The sequence below is a fragment of the Acanthopagrus latus genome, chromosome 11, assembly GCF_904848185.1.
Source record: "Acanthopagrus latus isolate v.2019 chromosome 11, fAcaLat1.1, whole genome shotgun sequence".
Classification (NCBI taxonomy): domain Eukaryota; kingdom Metazoa; phylum Chordata; class Actinopteri; order Spariformes; family Sparidae; genus Acanthopagrus; species Acanthopagrus latus.
Window position 1 is genome coordinate 19142355 of NC_051049.1, and position 26902 is coordinate 19169256.

At 43.5% G+C, this 26902-nt stretch overlaps 1 protein-coding gene across 14 annotated transcripts in view; it reads right to left on the bottom strand.

The window, feature by feature from the left end:
• Nucleotides 1-26902, bottom strand: part of ptprsa (protein tyrosine phosphatase receptor type Sa) — a 237333-nt gene that overhangs the window by 125062 nt on the left and 85369 nt on the right. For all 14 annotated transcript variants that reach the window (XM_037114068.1, XM_037114065.1, XM_037114067.1 and 11 more), the window contains one exon: nucleotides 8826-9048. In XM_037114068.1, coding sequence (XP_036969963.1) covers nucleotides 8826-8922 — 97 coding nt within the window. In that variant the 5' untranslated portion in view covers nucleotides 8923-9048. The remainder of the gene's footprint in view (nucleotides 1-8825; nucleotides 9049-26902) is intronic.

Here is a 26902-nt window from a genome sequence, read left to right on the forward strand (position 1 = left end):
GCAAAGTGGGAGACAAAATGACGCGCTGCCATTCAGTGATTTGCGAGAAATGCAGGGAATTGGGAAAAGGGCACTTATTACCCATCTTGCTACAAATAGGTATCTTTCACAGCACATAGAGACCTTTCGGTTCTGTCAGAGGTCTTACTACAAGCAAAGCAGTTCCACTCTCTCCTTCCACTCTGCGACAAGGGTCTTATCAGGACGAGGATTTAGATGAGAATGACATCAATTTAAACAGTTTTTTTTACTGTTGCGCCCACCATCGCTCCGGATGTGAGCAATAAGTTAGAAGCGTGTAACTTATTTTGCATATTTTCATCCCACTCAACGCCACTTTATCTTGACAGACCCTCTGCTGGCTAAATGCGCCAACAGATATTCCTAAGTCTTTTCCTGGCGCGTTTGCTACGTGGACGAGAGCAATACGAACGACTGCATGTCACTGATTTAAAGAGGGAGTACACTGGAGCTGATCCGGCCTGACATCAAACTTAATTTTCGTGTTATCCAAACAGCAGACACATGACACACACTCGGGCACTGTCAAGGCTCACTCCTTGGGGAAAAACAAAAACAAGACTAGAAGGTGGAGCGATTTGGCACTGGAACTTTGGACATTTTCTCCCGGTGTACATTTGATTTACTTTGAGGCATTTGTTAACTTTCTACGGTGTTAAGCAGTAATGAACCAGCTCATGTGGACTAGTAGTGAGACGCTACACAAGCACACACGCACACACAAACACACAGGTATAGGTATATGGATGGAGGGACAGACACAGAGACGGATGAATTGATTCAGCCAAATGTGCATTCAACTGGATGCACTAAACAGCAAACACACACGCAAACGGACAGACAGACACACACACGTACTCCCTTTTTCACACTCGCACACATCGTGCACCCTCCAGGCCTAAACAACCAAGTCCCATCAATCAGGACCAATTCTCACAGGCTGACTAGGCGAGCGACATCACTATGGTAACCGAGCCTTTACTCGAAACCCGTCTTGCTTTGTCTTGTCTGGAAGGTTTTCGCACGCAATCACTGCCAACAAAGACCAGCAGACTGCTGCGAAGAAAAAAAAAAAAGAAGAAAAAAAACAAGACTTGAACCAAGCAAGAAAATAGGAGAAAGGACAGAAACAAAGTCGGTCAGCCTGTTTGCAAGTAAACATGGACAACTCGGTGGCATCCATATAAGCCAATTTAGAGGATCTTGAAGGACAGAGTTAACAACTTTTTCAGTCTTTCAACACAGAGGGCACCACATTACCATGAAACATCTTCTTTATCTGTTTCAGTGTGCTTCCTAGGTGCTGTTGAGCAGCGCAATTAACGTATAATAGTGACGCTTAAGGGAAAAGTATGTAATCCTGTGATTGTGCTGGTGAGGTGTGAATGAAACTGTGTAAATGTGTGCTTAAAATAGACACACAGGCTCTGCCACTCAGGATAAAAAAATGACTGTCTCGACTAATCTCAGCTGCAGCCATATTCCACAGGGCACGTCAGGGTCAGGCTCCATTCCTGCCTAACCCTTACCTTGGCTGTGCAAGCTTAAGGGTTAATGAAACAGTTGCTTTTCCAATTAAAATATAAGGAAGAAAGGCTAATTGGGATTTGCTCTTGGGGCAGCTGGGGTGCCGAGCAGTTGTCGACGTAATGATTCACAAAGCCACTTCGTGCTGCCTTGACTGTACACCCACTTCCCACAGCAGAGAATTGCCCATGTTGTAACCTCAAAAATGAGATCCTTCCCTCCTAAGTTGTTGAAAAGGCAGGACAGTTTTACATGTTTTATGCAACAAGTGACAATATTTTGTCAAAAGTGGAAAGAAATGCTTTAATTAAAGAGCCTGATATCATTTTTCAAGACAATTATCAAAGCTATTATCTTCCACTGCCAGGAAAGGAAATTATGTCACTTCATAACAAAATGTAGTCACTTGTTTTAAGAACACCAGATTTCAAGGCTCGGCGGTGCACGCAGTGAGCGAAGACGTGATGTTTTTGCACAAACCTTTCCTCATTGCGTCATATAGTGTGCCATCTATGTCAACTGCACTCCAAACAAACTCGCCGGGCTCAGGCTCTGCAGTCCATGAGGGACTTGTGGCAGGATGTGGAAACCCAGAATAAAATAAGTTCTGGAGTGTTAGTACCCAGAGGTGAAAAACTTTGCCCGACCACACTGCTGTCACAGCGACGCCGCATTTCTAAAAAGAGTGGCACACTCGTAATATGCACAAATTGGTCCCATTGAAACCGTTGTTGAAGGCTGAGGGAAAAAGTGAAAGACACTAAGTATGCTTCTGCCCACTGGAAATAAATAGGCTCGATTCCTCGGAGAGAAAGGGGGGAAAATTAAGCTTAAGTGTGTGTCTGATTTTAAAATGGCCATAGAGCACACACAGAGGAGGTGAAATGGGAACAATTTTGTGTCATTTAGAGACTCACTTGAGGAAATTGACACTTGTTGCTTCATTAAATGAGGAGGGCACCTCCAATTGCCAAAGGTGTTATAGGTCCGATCAAAACAAAGGGCAGGAGAATCAAGACAATGGACAAAACAATCTTCTCTCTCCACTGCAAACAACAATCACTGTGTCTTTCTCTATCCTCAACCCAAGTAAAGCCATATACAAGGCAAAGTCTCTGCCTGTGCAGTCTGAGGAAGAGTGTCTAAGAAACAGGCATTGAGGAGTATCCCTGTTTGGTTCGGGAGTCAAAAACCTTTGAAGGTCTAAACTTGCTCAACAAAGGAGGCAATTTTAAAAGCCGCAGAGATGTGTTGAGTTCCTTTCTGCTAGAAAGGGACAGCAGCATTCAGGCACTTCAATCACTCGTATTGTTCTATCAAGTATATATAACATCTCTGATATTAATGGAGGGTGTTACTGAGAAGAGACTGAAAATGAGAGATGAAGGCAAAAATGAGGAGGAATAAGCGTCACCCACACTGTGGCTGCAAGGACTGAGGACAGCTACGTGATCCACTGTGCTGACCAAAACTGCGCTTTGAGATGTACATTTTAATCAAATAAATGACACTGACTGGATTTGTTCTTGATAATAATGCCACAACCTTTCATCTTCCTTCTGCGACAGTATCAATTTGATAGAATGCTGTCCTGTGACCTGTGGTAATCAGCCATATGGGTTAGAGCTGCAGTGTTGATTGATTGTTCTTTCAACACTGTAAATCAGTGCAATGGGGCTTTTTCAGCTGTCTTCTATAGCAAATATTAGCACACATGTCCGGCATGAAAGCCATCTTGGTTTTTGGCTTCAGCCGTGGCAAAGTCCCCAAACTGCCAGCAAAAACACGCTGATATCCACAATGACTCCAAAGTACTTTGGACTCTACAAGAATGTAAAACTTGAAGTTTTTCACGAGGACCCTGATAAACAAGGAAAGTCAATTTCTTGCTCAGCCAAATCCAACTTTTCCCTCTAACATTTGTAAGTGTAGAGTTCTGAGAATTCAACCTACAACAGCCCCCAGAATGTAGACAGCGCCAACAGGCTACTCGAGGCAGGGATTCATTCCTGCAATTCAATTAAAAATTAACTTGTTTTCTTCTCGTTTCAGAGGAAAAAACAGTGTAAAGCACGGGGCCAAGCATGCAACAGCGGGGCGCACATAAAATTGAATTTGACAGAATTAACTTGACAGCGTTGGCTCAAACATAATTCGACTGGAAAAGATAAGGACTGATGGAGGGAGAAGGAAAAGCAGAGAGCAAGCAGAGAGAAACAAGGAGAGAGAAGCAGAGAGACTGAGATGTAGGGAACAAGAAAGAAAATAACGGCTCCACTAAGGGGCTTCATTTTTTCTCAAATTGGCAGCTTCAAAGGAATATAAATAATTGAACACCCTCACCCCATCACAGCAAGTTCTGGCCAATTACTATTAGGAGTACTTTGCCAAGAAAGCTGCTGTTGAGGACTCTAAAAAGGCCAAAAGAAAGAAGAATGGGGAAGCGAGGAGGAGGTGAAAGGACTGAAAAAAATGCTGACAAATAACCCTGTCTCCCGGTCCAAAAACACAAACCGAAATAAAAACAAATATTGCAAGATCCCAGGAGTCACTTGCCTCGAGAAAAGTGAAGACATTGCAATAAATCAGAAAAGGATGACATTTTCTTTTGTCCCTTCAGTGAAGAAAATATGAATTTAGGACTATTATAACATCAGGCATCGAGGGGAACAATCAGCATCTCTTTTCCTCCAGACAAAAAAATAAAAAATAAAAAGGAAAATCCTGCTTCTTGTTGAACCTCTCTCAACTCCCAAAGGACAAAAACAGAACACAATTGAAAGGAAAGAATTCCCTATGCCAGTGTGATTGTTAAAACCAACTTTGAATACCCAATGACAAAAACTAAGGGACTTGTCATTATGGTAGCTGTTAACAGTGGCAGAGCTGTTGGAGCAGACGTCTGTTCAGGTTATTATTCAGGGCCACCAAATATCAAGTCTGGTGGGGTGTGTGCATGTGCGTGTGTGTGCGTGTGTGTGTGTGCGGGTGGGTGGGTGGGGGTGTCACTTTTTTGTGTGTATGGTGAACACCATGGCAACAGTTGCCATCCCGCAGCTCATAAATCAAAAAACTAATATAAAAAGATGGTCTTCATAAGACTAATAACTTAACTAATTATCTACACATTCAATATTCACTAAAAAAAAGATGTAATCAGCCTCACTGACAATGTCAGAAGCTCAACCGTTTTATGGCTGGAGTAAGAGAATGAAACAAAAGCCTTTTGAAGCGCTGTGTTTGATTTAGTTCTTTAACCATTACTGTCTGATTTACTGGTTTATATATTTTACACTTACACTGTTCAGTGGTGTTGGCTCTTTGTTTTGATGCTTTTTCCTCTCCCCTTTAATCATGACTAAAAAGTAACTGGGTTGCAATTTTGCATAAATTCTATTAATAGTTGACTTGATTTGCACTTTCAAACAGTTGTGATTGTAAGTCATAATTCCATTATAGAAAAATGAAAATAACTTTGATAGTGTTTTGTTTAAAAAATAAAGGACATTTTTGAACATGGGTGCACATGTACAGCACGGTGATAGCATGCTGGTTTGGTTTATCTTCATTGTTGCTTGAAAATCAATATTTATCATTGTATTGCAACTGGTGGTGTATCAGTGTGGCTATACGACAATTAAATTGGGTTGCCTAAATATTTATTTTGATATTCATCTTGCTGACTGGGTGTCAACATCGGCTTGAATTATTTATTACTGAATTATTATCTATGACCTTTTGGAAGACAGGCCGTTGCACTAAAAAGTCCAAACAAATATCAAGAAATATGCACAGAATAACCCATGTTCACACAATTATTTTGGGTTTTATTTATAAAGCTAAAGCATGATACTGCCATCTAGTTTTATAGCTGTGCTACAACAAATATTTTACATCTACTTGCTCAATATGCTACAGTCACATATGACAAAGCTCAGGTGATGCAAAAGTTCAAACAATACACAGACAAACACACACATATGCATGTGCCTGCATACAAATCACATGCAGACAAATGCAGACGCATGCAAACAGGGATCCGTGTATTATCGTGGTTGGGGTGGCTGGATTTATTGAGCCATCTTTCTTTCTCTTTTGATTAAAAATGTCTCCTTCCCACTATGATTTATGAGTGTAAATGAAAAGGGATGGAGGGCAGAGAGAGGGAGGGATGTGAGAGGATGGGATGACATCATGCTTTCAGCCAGGCCTTTTTTGCAAAAGGGTGGCATCCACTGTGCGTGTGTGTGTGTGAGTGCGTGAGTGCGTGTGCGAGAGAGAGAGAGAGAGAGAGAGAGAGAGAGAGAGAGAGAGAGAGAGAGAGAGAGAGAGAGAGAGAGAGAGAGAGAAGGACAAAGTGTTGATATGAGGTGGGGGTTGGTGTCCCCCAAACTCCTCTCAGTCCACCAGGTGGGAGCGATTATAATTGGACAACCACACCACTGGGCTGTGTGTGTGTGTGTGTCTGTGTGTGTCTGTGTGAGCGTGCACGTGCATGTGCGTGTGTGTTTAAAAGAAAATCATAGAGAGCCAAAGAAGGCAGGGTGTGGGTGTGTGCATATATTTCCAGACATGATGGTGGGCCAACGCTGTGTGGCCCCAAAAAGAGATGAGAAAGAAGAGTGAGAGAATGTGCATGAATTGCATACGTGTGTGTGTGTGTTTGGTTGGGAGGGAGGGAGGAGGACAAGGAGAGAAAAAAAAAACAAATGTGTGAACATGAGCAAGAGACAATGAGACAGAGTGAGAGAGCTTGACAAAAACAGCGATCATATCCACAGGCAGAGCAGACAAAGACTGGCAGATACTGACAGATGGGGAGCGAGCCCTGCTGTTAGTGCATTACAAGTGTGTGTGTGTGAGCATGGGGGGGGGGGCAAGCTAATCTCCATCAAAGATGAAGCAAACTGCACTGAGTGTTATTTAAACCAGAGTGAGCAAACGAGTTGTGAATAAGTTCAAGTGGAGGAGAAAAACTAGTGCTACACCACATGTTAGGAGGAGGTGCACGTCCACCTTTGCTTTTGTTTCACTCTGAAAAATACGCTTTCGGCCGTGCTGTCGGTGAGACAGAGAAAGCAGAAAGGGGGAGAAGGAAGACATCTGTTTGACATCTGTCTGAGTGCAATTTTTACATGTTTTCAGCCAACTGGGCTGAAAGATACTCGAATTATGCTTCCAGACACTCAAACCACAATGCAATCAAGAGTAGACAGCTCTGTTGCAACATGAGAAAAAATCAAGTCCTCCTCATGTTATCTTGAACCGCTGAGAACACACTCACTGAATGTCAGAGGGAGACGAGCCAGAAGACGGACGGAGAGAATATGCAATTTAAAGAACGCAATTTATCTCGCAAATTACCTCAGATAGACAGAAACTGTCTTAACTTCCTCAAGATTTCAGTGGTGACACCTAGACTGTTGAGCAGTATGCCTGAAATGTCAAATGGGCTGAATCTGTTCATATTCAAAGTGCCATTATGAGATGTATCTTTATTCTCTTGCTCTCCGTCTCTTCATTTGGATCTCATTTCATCAGGTTTTGGCAGACCTCATCTAGTTGTGCTGTTCATTTACACCTGAATGAAGCTAATTTGAGGCGCTTTGTGGCAAACTTGTGTTGTAATTCAAAAGCTATTTAAAGAAGCCTAAACCAGAAACTAGTTAATATTTTATTTTTCACCCCAAACGTCCTTTTTTTTCTCTCACAGGGAGCGAATTGGATCCAATCAGCAGCCCTGCCTTACCTCAGACACACACAACACACAGACAAAAACGACGAGGGCAATTTTTCACGCCCATCATACACACGTCGCATGCAGTACGGGTGTGTATGGTCGGTAAACACGCACACACGCCGACAAGCACAAACTTGTCGCCGACACACTCCGATGCACATGCTCATGATGATCTACAGACGGACCCGCATTCACCACGCCATACATTTATAACTCTTCTCCATACTCACCAACACACTTACCCACACACGCGCACACCAACACACAGGATTTACAAACAATGAAACCCAAGGGGGAGCCTCACCACCTCACCATCACTCTTGTTCTATTTCTCTACTGAGCCTCCTCTTTGTTTTTGTCTCCTTAATGCTGCTCTAAGCCCATCTTAACGGGGAAATGGTGCGGAACAAATCCTAAGCAGGAGTTGACAGGGTGGGATAAGAGACTATACTGACGTTCCTCTGTTTCTAACATGGGAAGTTAGGAGGACAGTTTCTACAGACGGGAATCTTTCCTAAATGGCAACTATTTTATGATATCCATGATTTAACGCTGTCTTAGTCTCTGATCGGTACTACAAAAAACATCTTGTTCTGAAATGTTGCATGTTAAATCTTTTTCAACAGAGAACATGTCCACCAACAGCTACACGTCACTGCCCCTTTGAGCGAAATGACTGAGGCCTTACATCTTAAATCATCTCTGGTATAAATTCGAAGACAAACGCAGATATGACAACGGCACTCACTCTTACAAATCAAACTGGACTCTCAACACTGCTGCTAAATTCATATTTGCTGTGGCTGAAGCAGAAGCAGAGGCAGAGGCAATGGCAGTCTACAAACAACAGGCCTTTTGAGATGAAGACAGCCTTTCCGAGATAAGATGTCAACAATTTAAGATAGTAAACATGCCTTTACAGGCTCACCAAAAGCAAACTGAAAAAGGACAGTAGCAGAAAGCAGCTAAGGTATCTTCTATGAAAGGAAGGAAATGTTTACCAAAGCTTAAGAACCCCTCTACACATGTTTTTTTTTTCCAGACACTATTCTTTCCCCCCTCATTAAAAATTACCAGAATATATGAACATGCAGTTTTTTTTTCTCATTTCACAAATTTTAATGCTGGATACAAGATGTCTCTGACTTCACTGTAAAGTCAATTCTCAGCATATGTGCACTGGAGGCTTAACGTTTCCATATCATATTTATGTTTGCTTAATATTGGACCACAACTGGCTTAAAAAGCTTTCGTGATGTCACAAATCATACTTGCAGGCAAGCCTCTTAAATCAGATTTTCAATGAGCATAGAGAACATCTACACTTTCAGCAACTAATGTGAAATCAGCCATCTAGTGTCAAACTCTGCACATGTATCATTCTACACAGTGAAGCTCAAACACTCAGCTAAGGGCAAGAAGACAAAAATGCTTCTGACTGGTGGGGGGATTTAACTTGCCCCTTCTCTGCCTCTAAAGGACTCTACATATTACATTTATCAGTAGAATCATTGTTAGTCAACATCTTGATACTTACATAAGGCGTGGGAGCCGGTGAGCAGCAGTGATAGCAGCAGACTGGTGACAGGCAACAGGAGTGGCAAGGAGAGGCGAGGGGCACCGATGGTTGCCATCTTGGCTCCAGTAGGGAAAGGGGGGCAGGGAGGGGTGGGGCGGGGCTGATCTTTGACCTGGCTGGAGCGCCGAGGCCCCGACTGCGGAGGGAAGGTTGGGGTCTTCACGCAGAACGGCTTGGCACTCTGAAGAAAAAGGCAAAGAAGAAATTTTTGTCAGATACTTTATGTACGATGTGCTTCTGCTGACGGTCATACTGGTTTTCACACACCCAGATCCAAAATCATTTTCAGTTCTGCCAACGCTATAAATAAAAAAGATCCTTGTAGCTGGAGTCACTTGCGATGAAAAGGTGATGGTCCTGCACACAACGACAGGACTAGACTTTTGATAAGCATGCCGGGCCACTCTGCTGCACTCCGCACAACGCCTCATTGCTCCTGACACACAAATAGAAGGCAGGTAATGTGTCGGTGCCACTACTGAAAGCAAAGTGTCACATCCCCCAAACCTGTCAACCTCCCCATCTCACAACCAGCATCTTCTCACATCCCTTAATTAGCAGGGGAGTCACTGTTGTCTTTCTTTTTTTTTCCCTCCTTCTTAATCGCCTGATCTTGTCGTTATTTGCTTATCGCATTGCCTTGTAATTACACACAGGCACCCAATGATATCCCAGGCACCGTCTCTTTGTTTTAGTCAAATTGCCATTAATCCCCCAAGTTACACAGAGGGACTGGGGACGCATGCCAACCCCCCCCCACCCCTACACACACACACACGCACACACACACCATTTTCTTCATTGATATGTCTAGTGCAGCACAGAGCCACCACCAAGTAGTAATACATACTCTTTAATTAAGAGGACATGAATAAAGAGACAAAGAAAGACAGAAGAGAGAGATATTCGTGACATGAATGTAATGAGTTTGTCAGTTTCTTCTTCTTTTTTTTTCCAAGTGTGCACCGTTCAGCTGACACCGTTATCTGGAGTATCCTCCAGTTAAGTGCGGGGTCTTGCTCAAGGACACTTCTATCGAAAAGCAACGTTTGTCTCTATCAAGCTGTAAACACGAAAACACAAAACTGTCCATTCTCAAAGGAGCCAGATCACAAGACAGCTCGCGTTCAAGCCCCTGTGTCAGCAAGCATCTGCCCTGCGCTCGTGTCCTTGTGCAAGACACTGAACTCCTCCCAGCTCCGGGGGTGCTCCCGCTCAGCTGAGCCAACATGAGAGGTTAGGGCGAGTCTTTAGAAGTGAGATTAATTACCTCCGCGCCGGGTGGTTCACAGGGTACTGTATAGCACAAACTGTGCAGACTGTGTGCTGTTTATGGCGGATGCCCTGAAGGAACTTTTTCGTCTGGGGTAACCTAGAGGTTAAAGACAATATTCTGTCAGCACAGGTTTACGGTTTTGATCCATGAAACAGCCACTTTCAAACTGTCCCTGAGCACTTCATAAAACTTTACCTGCTAACTCGCTGCAAGTTGCTTTTGACAAGTGTCAAAGGCTGAAATGTGAATTGAGCGCGCTTCAAAAACGGCATAACTGACTGACAGTTACAATCTCTGTCATTCGGACGCAGTCAGGTTCAGAAGCACACAGGCCAAGGCAAATCGACAGAGAAACGCGGTGAACACAATGAATGGATTTATAGCCAAATATCAAGACCGCACTGAAGTTCTTGGCTATTACGAATGTTTAAATGACAATTGGAAGTCATTCAGTCTTTAATTACATAACTTATAGAAGAGCACAAATTTGATCCATTTAGTAAACAACAAATTTAGAAAAACAATAACAGATGTACGACTCCTACAACTAAAACTACTACAACTATGTATAATAATGATGATAGAAAAAAATCACCTGACCAAAAAAGGAGGAGTGATTATGTCAACTATGGCAGGCTGCTAAACCCTCAAAGGAGTTGGAGGTGTAATATATGCTGCTGTTTTAGGTGGCTGTGTTTGCCACCGTAGCCTCGTGCGAGGCAGAAAATGATGTCTAATTGCAGTGTAACCAAGCACCTCAGACAGCAGGCATATACAAGCGCCACACCCTTCAGCTACCACAAACGCAGCGATTGAAAACCCCCATATAGTATATGAGACAAAGATACACACACAGTGTAAGGCTGCTGGCCTCTGCACACTTTCATTTTTTTTTCCCCTGCAAACGCAGTTCAAACAGAGAAATCCAATCCGACTCATGCACACACTCACAAAAACACAGAGGGACAGATCAACAATGGGGCTTTTGTGGCGACGCCATGCCAAAACAGAGTGGGTGTCTTTCAGATGCTCGGCTCATCTTTCAACACAATACTGTAGACACACGACCAACATGCGTGTCCTTGCTTGTCTTTTTCTGCTTTTCTTGGACTGGAGGCCAGGTGATGTCATTGGCAAGAACTGAGGGAAATACAGAAACATGAATAGAGAGGATAAGGGTGGACTGAATTTTGTGTGTGTGTGGGGGGGGTTCTTAATGATGCCCCGATTGTTCAGACTGTAAACACTGGTGTAGGTAGAGGGAGTCTGGCCATGCCTGTAGGGAATTACTCTATCTATGCTCGCAAAATGCCAAGGTTATGATTTATGGCTCTACCCTCAGGGCATGGTTTTCTATCTCCACCTTTGGTTGCTATACAAACTTCACAACACTTCACAATTACAGCTATTGTTGTTGAACGACCTCGCTAAACGTAACCTAAGGCCATGTGCGGGCTCCGGTATAACCACAGAGAGCATCTACACTTCAGCAGATAGAAGATAGAGATGTTTAGATAGAAAGATAGGCTGTATACATAGCAACCCTGAGGGATTGGGGGGGGGGTAAAAGCAACATTTTAGCCATAACAGCAAATGCTGCTCCAAACAGAGATTGCCACTGGAGCGTTCCTTCACTCAAGACATCATATGGATAACACAGCATGTCTCTCATGCTATTAGCACCTCCATGGGAGAACCTGTCAACTCTTGCTAAAAGCATTCATCACTTTCCCTCTAGAAACAAGCAGAGAGTATTTAGCATTCTGGCAATGCTAGCAGAGAGGCCAATCGATTGATAAACCTTCACCATTACCTAAGCTGCTTCCATGTTATAGGGTGGGATTGAGAGGAATCTGCACATGGTCATGTGCTGCAGATTGTAAGGCGACCGAATGATTGCAACAACAAGCAAATTTCTTTTGGCAATAGCTAGTGATCACTGAGCGTGCATAGACAAGTAAATGCACTGCCTATTCATTTGCAACCACAAGACTAACTTTGTGCTGTTTGATAATCCACCAAAAGAACACTTGATGACTTGTTGGCCTATGGAAGGAGGGGGGAATTATCTCCAAATTCTCACAGGTGCAATATGGATGGACAGATAACCTCATGTTATGGACCTGAACAACTAGCCTACACGTCAAGCCCTGTAGTAAAGTACCAAATGTTCAGTGCATGTTAATTTTACCATAAATTGATCAGTAATACAGCATCCAGTGGAGCATTTCTTTTCTCATAGTTGGTTCATCAAACCTCATTTAACAGGTGAATCAAAAAAGGACTTGTATTCACGTAACTCCAATTGGAGGCTCTAGCTTTCTAGCATGGAAGTACATTTCAAATATGGAACATGTAAAACAACTTTAAGCACACGATTGTGAAGCGATGCAATGAAATAAATGCTGTTCATTTTTCGTTTCAAACGTACAGCTGTACTGTTACAAAGACTATACAGTCAGCATAAGTTATTCCCACTGATGGGTGATGAATATATGTTGGCGCAACAACTTTTTTCTCCCATTTGAAAATTGGCCATCACTCCAGATATTAGCCAGTTGCAAGGCCTCTGTAATTACAGCCAAATTGGTTGAGTGGTGGCAGTCACTGGATATCAGGGACTCTTCACTTTGACATGGTCAAGCTTTAAATTCAGCTCATTTCCCCATGAAATATTGATGCTAATGCATTTGATTGCTGAGATGGAGAAAGGCAGCGAAGGGAAGGGGAGACAGGAATTTGTGTCACAAGCATGAAATGAGAGGAGGACCAGTAGATATTAAACTGTGTGCACATCCTCACATTCTCACACCTCCTCACACTCATCACAGTGTGCCAGGAACAATTAAAAATGAAGAACAAAATGTGAACAGCGAACAAAGATACAAGTAAGTATTGCCTTAAGACGGCCGGTGACCTCAAGACACAGAGCTTTCCGTCCACTTGTACACACTGTACTGTTAAAAAAAGTTCTTCTCACACACACGCACACACACACACACATATACAAGCACACAAACACACACACTGTAAAGATGTGTTCATGAGGAGAAAAACAACTACTTATCACCTGAGGGACCACATTAATAGTCTCTTTTATGGGGTGAACAGTAAGCTCACTTCACACACACAGTTAAAAAGACCTCAGTTTGGTTGGACTTGATGATCAAAAGTGAGTGTTTGATGTCTTGAACTTCAAAAAGAATATTTTCTCTGTTTGCCTAGCCACAAAAAAAAAAAGTTGGACTCTCCACAGGATTATGTTTTTTCATGCATTGTTTGGTTTCTGGAGTGTGTGTATTAACATCTAATTTTTGGCTCCAGGACTGACAGGCCTTTTTCAGAGCAGCACCCTGCTGCAGCCTGGTAGGGATGTTGTTAATACTGCAAGGATGGGTATTGCCCCGTCAACCCTGTTAGGAACCTGTTAAAAGAATCTGTCGGATGCCACTGGATGGGGAAGATCCAATTTTCAACAAATGTTTGAACACCTTAACTCACAGGTTATAAACCCTAAGCTAGTGTACATTATTATAATACTAATCAAAACAACTGACGCTTCTTGTATTGTTGAGGGAAATGTGAACACAAATTCCAGCTAAGGACAACTATTATTTATCTATAAAGGGTATGCAGGGCATGTGATATGAGCTGAGACCTAAAGGTTATTTTTCTTCCAATGGCGACACTATTTGCAACAAGTGCCACTAATGCTATACAATCGATGTTACCAAAGCTTCCTTTGATTATTCTATAACAGCACTAATGCCACTTATTTGATCTCCACTTTTGCAGTTTTGAACTCGTATAGTTAGTTAAGGATTATTTGAGATAAGAAAGGATAATCCCCTAATACTCCCACAATTTGCCTTATCACAGTAGCAAAGGGGTCTGGCAAAACAGAGAGCCTCAATTAAAAACAGTAATAATAAATAAGCAGAAAACAAAACAAAACACATTATAAGTAGAAGGGGCAGTTGGAACAATATAAACAGTAAACTTCAAAGATATTTACACAATTGTACAATTGCACAATAGCCACGACAGTACAAAGTTATGACTGACTTTTTTTTTTTAAACTGCATGACAGTAGTTATGGTCTGGATACTGTGAATTGGTATGTGATTTTCTCATGTGCATGTTTGAGGCAAGCAACATTAGCCCCACTCCCCAACATCTCTGATACTAACAGCAGCATGCTGAAACACTATGCAGAGCTGCGGTTGTGTGGTAACACAATGGCATCAAGGAATGGATGTTACAATCCAGCATCCCATCCAGAAGGTCTATGTAGTAAAAACAGAACTTCACTTAAAGGAGACAAGTGTAATTTTCTTGGGCAATAGTGTGCGGATTTGACAATGTGGTGCTTAACATAAAATCTACAGGAATCCCATGAGATTACGCTATATCGACGATTTTCATACTCAGAATAAAAAGGGCGAGGCTGATGCAACGGCTGACTGTCATGAAAATGAGCCGGAGTCGATTGCTGTTTTCTGTTGGATGATGATGAAAAAATACAATTTGTTGAGGAAATGCTGCCTTATTTTTTGCCATGGCCGTCTCTCGACTCCGCCGTCTTTCCCGCTGCAGTCTCTCTCACCTTAGATGAAGTTTTTATGCGTCATGCCCGGGTTACAGGATTTTACCTCAACCAGTTTATGGTCTTTCATTGATTCATACCCTGCAGAACAGCAACAACACAACAATCTTAGATCAAGGTCCACTGTAACTGTGCGTGGGCACACGAGTTTGTGTGTTGCATGCGTGTGTCTGTACTTGTTTACATGCAACGCTGTGAACAAATATCGTCCATGTGCGTGCATGTATCCATTTATACATGTATGACACATTTATGTGTGTATAAATATGTAGATATGGTACTTGATACTTGTAATGGTTTCTATTTGCATAGCCTATGTGTACAGGTCATTTTATATTCCACTGCTTCTTTTGTGATCTTATCTTTGCATATGGATAGGTGGATGATAATTTAGTATGAACTCATGTATGTATACCTTCGTATCTTATTTGTGTGTGTGTGTGTGTGTGTGTGTGTGTAGTTGCTTGAAAGAAGTAGAGGTAGACCAAGACACACACATACACACACCTCAACCTCTGCTTTAAAACAAGGCTATATGCAACCGTTTGTTTTTCACCAAGCGGTTATCCTAATAGTATCGATTCCATGTGTCATTGGAAAGCCCCCCCTTCTCTTGCTCTCTCCTTCACTCGCTGCAACTCTTTATCCTTTCTGCGTCAGAATATTGGCTACGTCTCAAGGCAAAATCTAGCATGAGAAAAAAAGGAATGATCTAACAAGCTATGGTCAGGGACATATGGAGAGTATAAGCGGGAGAGGGTGTGTGTATGTGCGTGTTTGAAGGCAGGTGTGTTCGGCTTCTAAAAATATCCCCCTGATCAAACTAAGCGTCCTTCAAACCCTCCGTCTCTGTTTTCTTATTCTCCATCTAACCCCCATCCGCTCCTCTCCCTCATTTCCTCTCTCCCCCTTCCCTTCCCCCTCGAACTCATGCATACTAAACTGTGCTTGCATTGCAGATGTTTGGTGGGGAATCACATGAATTTGCATGGAACTGCAGGACTATTATGTAAATGCCCCAGTGTGTATCTACCTCCCAGCTTTACTCTTTCGCTGCCATCCACTCCATCCTGAGAGATCCCTGTCGGAGGAATTTGAAACAAAGGTGCGCCTGTCGTTAACCCCACCAGTGGAGGGAAAGGGCGCTTGTGCAGGGAAAAACATATTCATATATGTTGAACGATATTGTCTGTAACATCCGCATCTGAAGTATTTTGCTTCAACAGTAACTGCGGCAGTAGGAAAAAAGCCGCACTCCACTTCTTCACCATCATCCAACAGGTGGTTTAGTCTTTGATCCCTGGGACAAATAAATAAAACATACAATAGGTGCCATTATGAATACTCTGACTGATTCGTAGCCGCAGAGTAAACCACGGAGCATAATGTATCTGAAATATACTTCCTGTTATTGCAATGCATGAGCACCTTTTTCTGCCTAAAGTGAAGGTTGTTTGCATAGGTGGGGAGTGCTACACCACCGTGACCTCATTAAGAGACTGCAGAACGCCCTGCCCTGGCAACCTCTCCTTGGAGTAGCTTTCCCATGAGCCTTTGCCCTCAACTGTTCCCAACCTCCCGGACCTAGAAATGGTGCTTGACACCTCAGAGACACCTTGCGTCGGCCATCTGCTGTCCCCCTGGGAGCACCATAACCTTTCTCCGGGATCTTACGAGCCTTTCTCAGCTCCGGTTTTCTGCCTTCCAAAGAGACTTTGCTGCAAAGAACTGAGGATTAAGTTCAGTTTTTTTTTTTAAACTTTGAAGTTTCAAACTTTTCTTGTGAAATGATTGTTGGTGAAGAAGTATTGAATTATAAGGGGTCAATCTTAAAGTTATGAGTCAGCCGAAGATTCAAAATTGTTTTTTTTAAAAGCTGAGAATCTGTCAGTATGTTGTGTGATTTTTGTCTGATCAATGTTCAGGCTGCCTTTATCGCCTTTTTGGGAGAATTGATGGACTGCTGTGTCTGACTGCTTTCAAAGGGAGCTGGAGGTTTACAAAAAAGATTTTGAGACGAAATTATCAGGCGCCTGTTGAATCTCCAACCTTTTGTTTTTCTCCAGGTGTTGCTCTGAGTTCGATCGGCAGGAAATGGGTTTACTCTGAACATTATGAGGCTGCACTGTCCTTCCCATAAACACCCAGGGCTGTGAGGCTTTTAGCTGAAATCCACCTCGGTTGAGGTTGAGTGCACAAGCAACGTGCATCAGGGTCGTGCAGCGGGGGCGAGCGGGCTGGCAGCTGGGAGGCTTGAGCTGCAAGCTGACCTCCTAAATGCGGACTTTATTGCACAGCCATTTTGTTTACCACTAAGGGGTGACACACTATCGGTCTGCTGTGTAACCCCGTCGTACTGTGATGCCACATTTTGGCAGACGTAATCCGCACACACCGGACACACACAAAGAGGGGCGCTTGTTTTTATTTTCTGCCTCCGCTAGTCCGTCGCACAGGCTGCCAAGGATCGTAAAAGCCAGAGGTTACAGGTGGTGCTGTCTGATGGCCACACAGAGTCTGGGAAGAGGTGCTAGATTTAGGTATTGGGGAGGCATTTAATTATAGGACACAGTACAGGTCACAGTTGGAGGTTGGAGAAGGGAGGTGAGACAGGGGTTGTGAGACAGTCCTTGACAATGAAGGGGCAGTTGGTCGGGTATGCATGTGTGTGTGCAGGAGAGATTGTGGTGGTTAGGAGAACTGGGAAAAGGAGGGGTGACACTAGTTCCTGGCCCTCCGCCAACAGAGCCAGACAAGCGTCACACCAACTGGCCAGAGGCTTAAACGCCCTTTAAAATTTGCCACATGGGGAGGGAGGGGGATAAGTTTTTGAAGGGCAGCTGGGACAGTTGTGGAAGTACGTTTCATATTCACTGTGGAAATGGGCTGCGGATGGAGGGGGGAAATGAGATTATTCTAAGTGATGGAGGAGGAGGCGGAGGAGGAGAAGACTGGCAGACCAGGGTGTTTAGAAAATGTCTCCAAAAACTCCTCTGTGTAATTGGCAGGGCTCACCGTGCAACATTTGCTGTGTGGTTTGAGAAGTTTTCCTCTTCCAAAATGAGATGCGTGCCGTTTGGGAAAAAGAAAAAAAAAAAGAAAAAAAGAAACTGCGACACCTACACAACAAAATGACTGCTGGCATGTTCACAAAATCTCACAACTGAGTGAAACTGCAGCTATCTTTGGCCCCTTACTTTAAAAGTTAAAATCTTAATGATGAATCCTGTTTCATACAGAAATCAAGTGTGAATCTTTTGCTGAGACAAAACGCACGGTGTACTGAGAGGGCTCAGTGTATAAGACACTTCTTTTCAAGGGGCTGCTTGTCCTGTAAATACATGGAAATATTGTGTGCTGAAGAGGGCTGTAAAAGCATTAAAAACAAGAGACTTCGAATTAAATGCAGCAGATGACTAGAGGAAAATATTCTACACTGAGCCATCAAGGGCATGTGATGTTTAAGAGTACTTCTGTTTCTGCTTAATAGGATGCAGGTTGAAAAATGCCAGATATAAAACCTGACTTATTAAAAAATCTCCTCTGCTGTGCAACTATGCGGACTGATCACACACTATTTGTGGACCTAATGGTTGGGCGTTTGCTCTAAAGGTCAGAGTTAACGATGGATAGCTTCCATGCTGTGCTCTGAAAAGTACAATCGCCTCTTTTAGAGATGAAGCCTTTTCAATTCATTTGCTTTATTCGTTCAAAAAACATAGGATCTCAACAGGGATCTCAGCCAGCAGCATCCAGTAAATTAGCTCCGTTTTGTGTCTTTTCAAACCCAGGTTTCAAAATGTAGTTCTCACCTGCTTTCACAGCGCTCATTCAGTTTGATATAATATGAAGCTGCATCCTTTGCCGAAGCAGTGGCGGTCTTTTTTAGAGTTCATATCTAAGGCTCCCTTTTGTCCTCTTTCGGATTAATCCCACATGTCTCAAGAGTGGGAAAGAAAGAGAGAGAGAGAGAAAGGGCCACACACAAAACGAGACACACTGATATAGGAACACACACTCACAACACACGGGGGTAAGGTCTGTTGGGTTTGTTGATAACAAACCCCTCTCTTCATCAAGGGTGGTCATCTTTTTTCGGGCTCCTTTTCTTGTTTTTTTTAAAAAGGGAATTAATTGAAAATCAAGTTAATCCTGGTAATTTGCTTCTGAAACTGGGCCAAAGCTCATCAGCTGGCTAAGTAGTATTTAGTAACCTCGCGGTGGTAGCCAGAGCTTCTAAGATTAATTTTTTCCCATGTGTGATTAGGTTAGGTGTATTTTAATTTGCACTTCTCTGTGCTTATTATCTGATTATTGACTAAAAGAAGGAGTGAACACGAAAGTTACTGGTCTCCCAGAAATTTACATTCTGGGTACTGCGGCAGACACAGACACAGACACAGACACACACACACACACACACACACACACACACACACACACACACACACACACACACACACACACGACACCAGCTTTGCATAACACAATATTGCCATTGCTGTCCCTTGGGATTAAGTTGTTTACACGTAACATTTTAGTCAGTATGTTCCTGTACTAATTTGCAAATTGCTGGATTTTCATTATGCCTGATTGGAGTAACTGGATCTGATTATATGGTTCTATGTACAAGAAGGGAGACAAACATGCTACCACAGTAATTAGTGTTGTGAAAGTGCATGTGTAGAAAGCTGCGGTTAGATCCTGTTTGGGCTGGAGGTTAGGGAGTGTCTGAACCCCTGTCAGTCACACAGCATTGTAAAGATCAGAGACAGATGGCGAGGTTTGACCCGCACTCTGTCTCTCTGCCTGTCAGTCCACCCATCACGGTCCAACCACCAGCAGCACGTCCACCAAAAAGCCTGGGAGAGACAACTGTTTTTCACAACCTTTAAAAAGACCAGAGGAACAGACAGCAGCAAATGTGACACTTTGACTCGGGACTTTTTTACTCAAACCCAGAGCCCTGCTTTTCCAATATAAAGGCGGTAGGGAGGAAACTAGACAATAAAAGAGAAAATACTGACTTTACCCAAAATAACAAAGACAGGCAAAGCAGAGATCAATAAACCATGGACAGTCACATCACAAAAGAGGACAATTCACATATATTCTGGGGTCCCCACAACTCTTTTCAAGGACTTTCTGAGCATACTCCCCTGAAATTCAAGGGTCTAAACATGCCGTGTGAGACATGGATGGTTTGTTACTGCTACATCATAAGAATTTTTACTATGACATCTAGCAGGTTTTACAGAGTCAGTTCAGGGAGAGGGCCTTGAGTGTGTTTTCGCTTCTAAATTGTGCAGTGTTACAGCGATGGCCATTAACTGGAGGAGACACACATGCAGACAGCGGAACAAAGCCCATTTGCTCACATTAAGAGGAAAATATCGAAAGAATGACAATTTCTATCCTTGCTGAAAATAAATAAATTCAAGCACTTGACCCAGGTCTGTTTTCAAAAAATTTAAAGGCCTTAATTTTTCCCCCTCAAACTTTCACGGATTTCAAGGACCCATGGGGATGATCCCTGTTAACTGATCCCTGTTAACTGTTAACTTAAGTGGAACAATAGTCCAAAAGAAGACGCCCAGGACTGAAAATGTCCAGTGAAAATCCCCCCAGTGTTTCTAGATAACCATCATGCAGCTGGGCATAAAAAAGTCCTGTGTCCTCTGGTTCGAACACTGAGGCACAAACCGCCTCATGTGACCTGTTGAGCGCCGAGCCAGTGGCTGGCAGATGTCGTACAGTCGGGGGGGGGTTTCAGTGGGAGGTAATGATGTGGCATGATCCATATTAATGTATTCCTCCACATCTAAATTACAGGAGCACAGAGCCGGTGTTGTGAACTGCTTCACTTTCCTCCCACCCACTGGAATAAAGAGTTTGTTTGTGCGGCAGACAGAAGGTTATTGTGAACGACAGACGTGCACGTGGGTAAAAAGCCAGGAGCAAAGGCGGTGAGGATAACACAATGGCGGTTCCACAAAACACACGCACACACACTTCGACAATAAGAAGAGGGTGCATACAGTGGCCACACACGGCCTCTCACATGTGTGTTCAATGCTTTTCCTTCACACCGCGTCCGCAGATTCAGCAGCCACTTCTTCGAACACCCTCCTCCCTCCTCCGACCCTTTCACTCTGACCAATGACCCTCCTCCAGCACCGTCCTTCTAATCCCCTGCAACGCCGCGTCACTCTGTGTGCTGTCGCCTTGAGACTGAATTTCAGAGGGCTCGGGGAGGGATGGGAGTCGGAGAGGCTGGTGGGAGGTGTTGGGGTCAAAAGTGAGAGGTCAGACAGCTGGTAAACCTCTTTAAACCCTCTTTTTTCTTTTTTGCACCACAGATTCCTTCACAGCAGGGTACGGCTAACTATAGCCATCCATCTCTGCCTGCTTTAACTCGAAACTGATGCAAACTTTTTTTTTTTTCGGGAACTTTCTGTGTAGGAGCCACACTCATGCTATGGTAATCATATAAAATATCCTTTTTAGGAGACTGCGGTACACAAAATCGAATTTATTCCGCGCTATTCAAAACAGCAACACCCCAGCAGCGACGGGGCGGGCGGGGGGTACCGGGTTTGTTTGTTTTTCTGCCTGCAGTACCCACGCTGATTTTAAGTGGTGGAAGAGTGGGTGGGGGGGCTTTTAAGTCCTGCAACTAATGCATAAACAAGACCCCTTTCCCTCTGTCGCGCTGTCTTTCATTTTCTCGGTGTTTTCATTTTACCACTTTGCACACCCATGCTGTGTGTATTGTTGTGCTGCTTGCCACGCGGCATGGAGTTAGGGGGAGAGAGGGAAAAGAGAGGGAGAGAAGAGACGGATGGAGAGACAGAGGGAGAGGGCAGGGGGTACCTCTACTCCTCTGCTATAACTATAAAAGGAGCTGAACATAGTTACCCATGTACATATGTACACATGCAATAAGGAATACATATAGACACACTTATATGGTTGGAGAGCTCAAAAGAAGGAGCAAAGGAGACAAAAAGAAGACGAGACAACACACACACACACATATACACACACACACAGACAGACACCAGGCAAAACCACATCCAGAGTGGATGAGTCTGATCGACGAGCAAGTCTGACAGGCTGAAGACCAAGCCCTGGGAGGGATGGGCTGGAGGTGATGGGGTCTGAGATGGGGGGGTGTATAGACTTAATGGAGACAGATGAATGTATCATATTGGCCCCAGACAAGGCTGTGGAGCCACTGCCAGCCACAGAGACCTGAAGAACAATGAGTGCTCAGAGACAGAGAGAGAGAGAGAGAGAGAGAGAGAGAGAGAGAGAGAGAGAGAAGGGGTCAGAAGAAAGTCAAAACAGAGTTCACACTGCAGAGTCAGTGCTTCGTGGCAGCCTTCAGGCACTTAGCTCAAGAGCACTTTGGCAGTGATGGTGGCTGCTATAATTCCTGCTACCCTTGAATCAGCAGCTCGCAGCTCAAACCGATCTCCTGTCTCAGGTTTGAACCAGAACTTACAGTTTTAGTGATTTAGATTAGTCAAACCAGACAAAGCTGACAGAATGTTGGCCCACCACCCCGCATGGGCTGGAGGAAGCGCCTAAGATACACTTGAGATGTTTTACTATTGTAATCCAGTTATGGATTACCATGTTCTCACAGCATAATCCGTAACCAGGCTCAAGCTTGGTCTAAGTTTCATGTCAAGTCTCGAGGCAGATTTTCTATTGTTTTGGATTTGTCTGATACGGTTCTGACTTGGACTTCTTCTCCAGGTTTTAGCCACTGGCGTTGGCCCCTGCATTCTTTCTACGTTTTCTTTTTGTTCGCCGCAGCTTGCCTTCTCATTTTGGGAATCTCCCTTGACTAGCTATCAGGAGGTAAACACAAAACTGCAGAAGACGCCAAGACAAAGACAGTTCCCAAGAGAAGACACAAAAATGATTTCTCCCATTGTTTTGAGCACACCCAGTGGCCATTTTCCATGGTCCGTCTCTGCCAAGGAGTCGCCATCATTGGCCAAGTGTCCTTAAAGGCTCCTTACGCAGACATTGTGCAATAGTATTGATTTCATAGCTGGTTACATTGTCTCATCCTGATCCCATGTTTTTTCTTTTGTTCTTTTTTTTTTATCTTTCCTGATAATTCAACCAGACATAAGCTACAATGAGCTACATGAGCTACATTTAAATTTACAGTAGGCCAGCTGCTTCAGAAGTTACCACTGGTCATTTTCTGGGTCCTAGTTAGCAGCAGGCGACAGAGACAATGAATGAATTTATGAAGCTAACATGCTATTCTTTATCCTGTTTCTAAGCATAATTTTGTTCTGCATTTCCTGTTCAGATATACCTCGATTTTCATCCGTTCGTTCAAAACATTCTTGATTAAACGCTACCTAAACGAATGAGCTCGAACTTGTTTGACACACTCCAGGCTCCTTCAATCAGGGTTCGGGAACACAGTGAAATCGGTTGATGGGCTGTTTTGTGAGAGGTGGAATGAAAACATGCACAATCTCACTCTTGTTGAGAACATGGTGGCCAACATGCCTTTAAAGGCTTATCAGAAAACTCAATCAGAACATCAGGGAGGTGGCCATAAAAACACAGTGGGGAAACATTCAGGAGTTCCAATGATGTCAACACCAGGCCAATTAATCGTGGGAAAAGAGAGAGGGAGAGTGAACTAACATTGAGAGGAAGCATAAAAAGATGACATCCATGCCAGGTTGCCGTACCACCAAGCCGCTCATCTTCTTGGCATCAGGCAGAGGGGCTGGCTTTCATTCAACTAGGAGGCCCCCCCCCGCTTTCTATGTTTCTTTTTGTTTTTGTTATTCACCATAAGAGTTGTGTACAACTCGTTTGCTTGCTCGCATCGCATATTTGGATCACCCTCACTTGCCGTTCTTTATTGGATTGGAAAAGACGGCTGGTTTTTCCAAAAGCCTCCGGGCCTTGAAATGCATGCAGGCTGGAATCCAAAGCCCCTAATCACAGCGAAGGGAATAGGCTGACTGGAGAGTCACGATTTCGTAGCGAGGGAGGAAAGAAGGAGAGAGGAGTGAAGGTGGGAGAGAAGGTGAAAATGAAGAGAGGGAGAGTGGGAAGGGAAAAGAAGCTGGCTATTGTTTTTAGGCACTCGGCTAGACAGCGAGTGAGCCAAAAAGCCATAACTACCTATGACACTATAGCTCTCAATTATACGTACTGTAAATAGGTCTTGATTTAAGGGCTTGTCTGGCATGTTGTGCTATGGTGTGTGTATTGTGTGTATACTTCATTTTTAATCTGTCAGTGTATTTGCATGTACAGTATATTTGTGTGTATGATATGTGACTGTGTGTGTGTGTGTGTGTGTGTGTGTGCGCGTGTGTGTGTGTGTGTGCTTGCATGCGTGTGTGTTTGTGGCCTGCCACTCCGGTACACCTCAAGCTGTTCGGCTGTCGTCAGGCTCACTCAGCAAGAAGCGGGCTGCTCCATCTGGTCAACCCACCCCTCTTCTGTCTTCTCTAGAGACTCAATGTGTGTGTGTGTGTGTGTGTGTGTGTCTCACTTGTACGTGTGTGTGCTGTCTGTGTGTGTCCATGTACACTAAAGTGTGCGCGAGCCTGGATTTCACTCTCACATGCACTCACGCGAACACCCGCACATGCACAAATGTGTGTAAATGCTCTGCGTTATGCAATGCGCCTGGACCACCTATCCACTTATCCCTTGTACACACGCGTGCATACACACAGCAGCTTAACAGGTACTATAAAATTAATCAGTTTTCTATTACCCTTTCATCCCTCATTTCAGCCCTGTGTTTGCTGGCATGATAGCGGAAAAGCCTCTGAGGTAAATTAGACACAATGACAAAATCAGCGGCTGAAGAGTCAACAAGACAAAGCCCAAAGCCCCACGGGCGCCACGGCACGCTTGTATATATTGCAGAACTTGGCTCATTCCCGGCTCAGTCAAGCATAATTTATGTGCAGCGGAACTGAACAATAAAGCAGACAACAACTCAATACTCTGGAATGTTTGACAATAAAATATGTGTGTATTTTTTTTCTGGAGTGGCTTTACAGAAGCCACCTCGTTATCTTCTAATAAGAAAACATGTACATCAGCTAACTAACTGAGCATTTAATGAGTGAGAGAGAAAGAGGATGAAGGTAAATTCATTGTTTCAGCATCTGCTTTGCCAGAAGAGTCCATGCGATGTTAACTTCTGCATCTGACAGCTAGGGTGCAGCTGTGCATCTTTTGAACAACAATATAGAGAGAAAGAAAGAGAGAGAGAGAGAGACGTCATCCTTGCAACAGCTCAGGGCAACACTTGTAATGCAAACTACAAAGCTGTAATCCCATCCTTGCTCCTATACTTGGTCGTCTGTGTCTGTTGTTAACAGGTTTTTTTCTTTTATACTTTTCTTGTTGTTCCGCCAAATACAACAGGAGTGCATGTGTTAAACATGTCTGCGTACTCATACCCCTGACTGTAGTGGGTATGTAGCAGTGTGTGAAAGTCTGCAGCTATCGGAATCTGTTCGGGAGAATGACCAAGGCTTAAAAGAGATGTGCAGGGGCACAAGAAAAAAAGGTGATCTTGACCATGACTTATCATTCTCTAGAGGGTGCAAAAATGCCAAAATATGAGATATAGGGTTTTTTGTTGCTTGTTTCGTCCGCCAAAATCAATTTTATAATTATATTTTGACCATTTTTTTGAAAGCACGGTACATTACTTTGTTAATAAAAGCTCTGCATGTGACAGATTCATCTTTATTTTAGAGATACTTGTAAAAAAAGACCAAGAAGTTAAACTGAAAAAAACAAACAAAAACAAAATAAAAAATACAGAAATCATGTTTTGAGTTTCAGAGAAAAAAATATCTCATTTGGTGAATGGTTTGTGTCCCAGATATCCAATCTGGCCATGGATTGAGTGTGTGGTGAGTGTGTGTTTGTGTGTGTGTATGTGAGTGTGTTTGTCACTAACAAGGTCCCCTGAGGCTGCCTCCATCACCTGGGCATTGCAGCATAGTTCGTAGCCAGGTCGACTCATGAATGAACCTAGAGCAACAACAGCAATACAGCACTTTCCACCAGAGTGACCGTGTGTGTGTGTGTGTGTGTGCGTGTGTGTGTGTGTGTGTGTCTGTGTGTCTGTGTGAGGGGCAGGCTAGTTCGGAGCTGTAGTGCAGCTGGCTGCCATCTCCCTGCACCATGGAAATGTGAACCAGCTGCCCCCTCTTTCCTCATCATCCTCAGCAGATACACAGGGGCTATTGTGCCCCCCAATACTCGCGCGCACACACACACACACACACACACACACACACACACACACACACACACACACACACACACACACACGAACTACAACTTTCTCTCTGTCTTATTATCTTCTTTCCATCACTCATTGCCATTTGTTTTCACCACTCTCTTTCTCTCCATTTGGATCGCATGTTTGGTTGGCTGCCAATATTGGTCATTTAGTGTTTTCCAGTATTTAGCCCCAAAGTCATAATCAGTCACATTTGCAAATGAATTAATCTGTGTTGTGCCACTCTCACAAACTGACAGAGACTCAACTATATCCACTTCATGAAAGCATTTAACATTTTCTGTCCTTGCGTCTCTTTTCTGCTCATTTTCATCTTTTGTTTTGGGAGTGACTGAGTTAATTATGACATATTGTTTTGACTGAAAAAGATAAGTACGAGTCATATAGCAAAACTTACAACCCACACAAAATCCAAGTAATATAACTGCACTATCCACAAGCATGACAAAGATAAAACTGAGTACCTGGTGAAATGAGTCGGCAGATATTAACTTGCTCCAAATTGAACCACACAAATGAGCTCATATAAGAATGTGCCTATTTGCTGCAGTGCTCAGTCACAGTGAGCAGACACTGGGACAAAAAGAGGAATCTACAAAGGGGGAGAAAGCTAAACATACACTGCCTGACAAATATCCGTTTCTGCACTTCGCTAAATATCAAACCAGAGATGTGTGAATACTTGTTGCAGCATTGTTGGAGACTGTTCCCCATGAAACACCCCATCATGTGATATTTTAAATAAGTAATATTTTATTCATAGTGTAATCAGGCACTGACGGTAATGTGCTTGATTTTCTCCACAAACATGTTGTTTTGCTTGA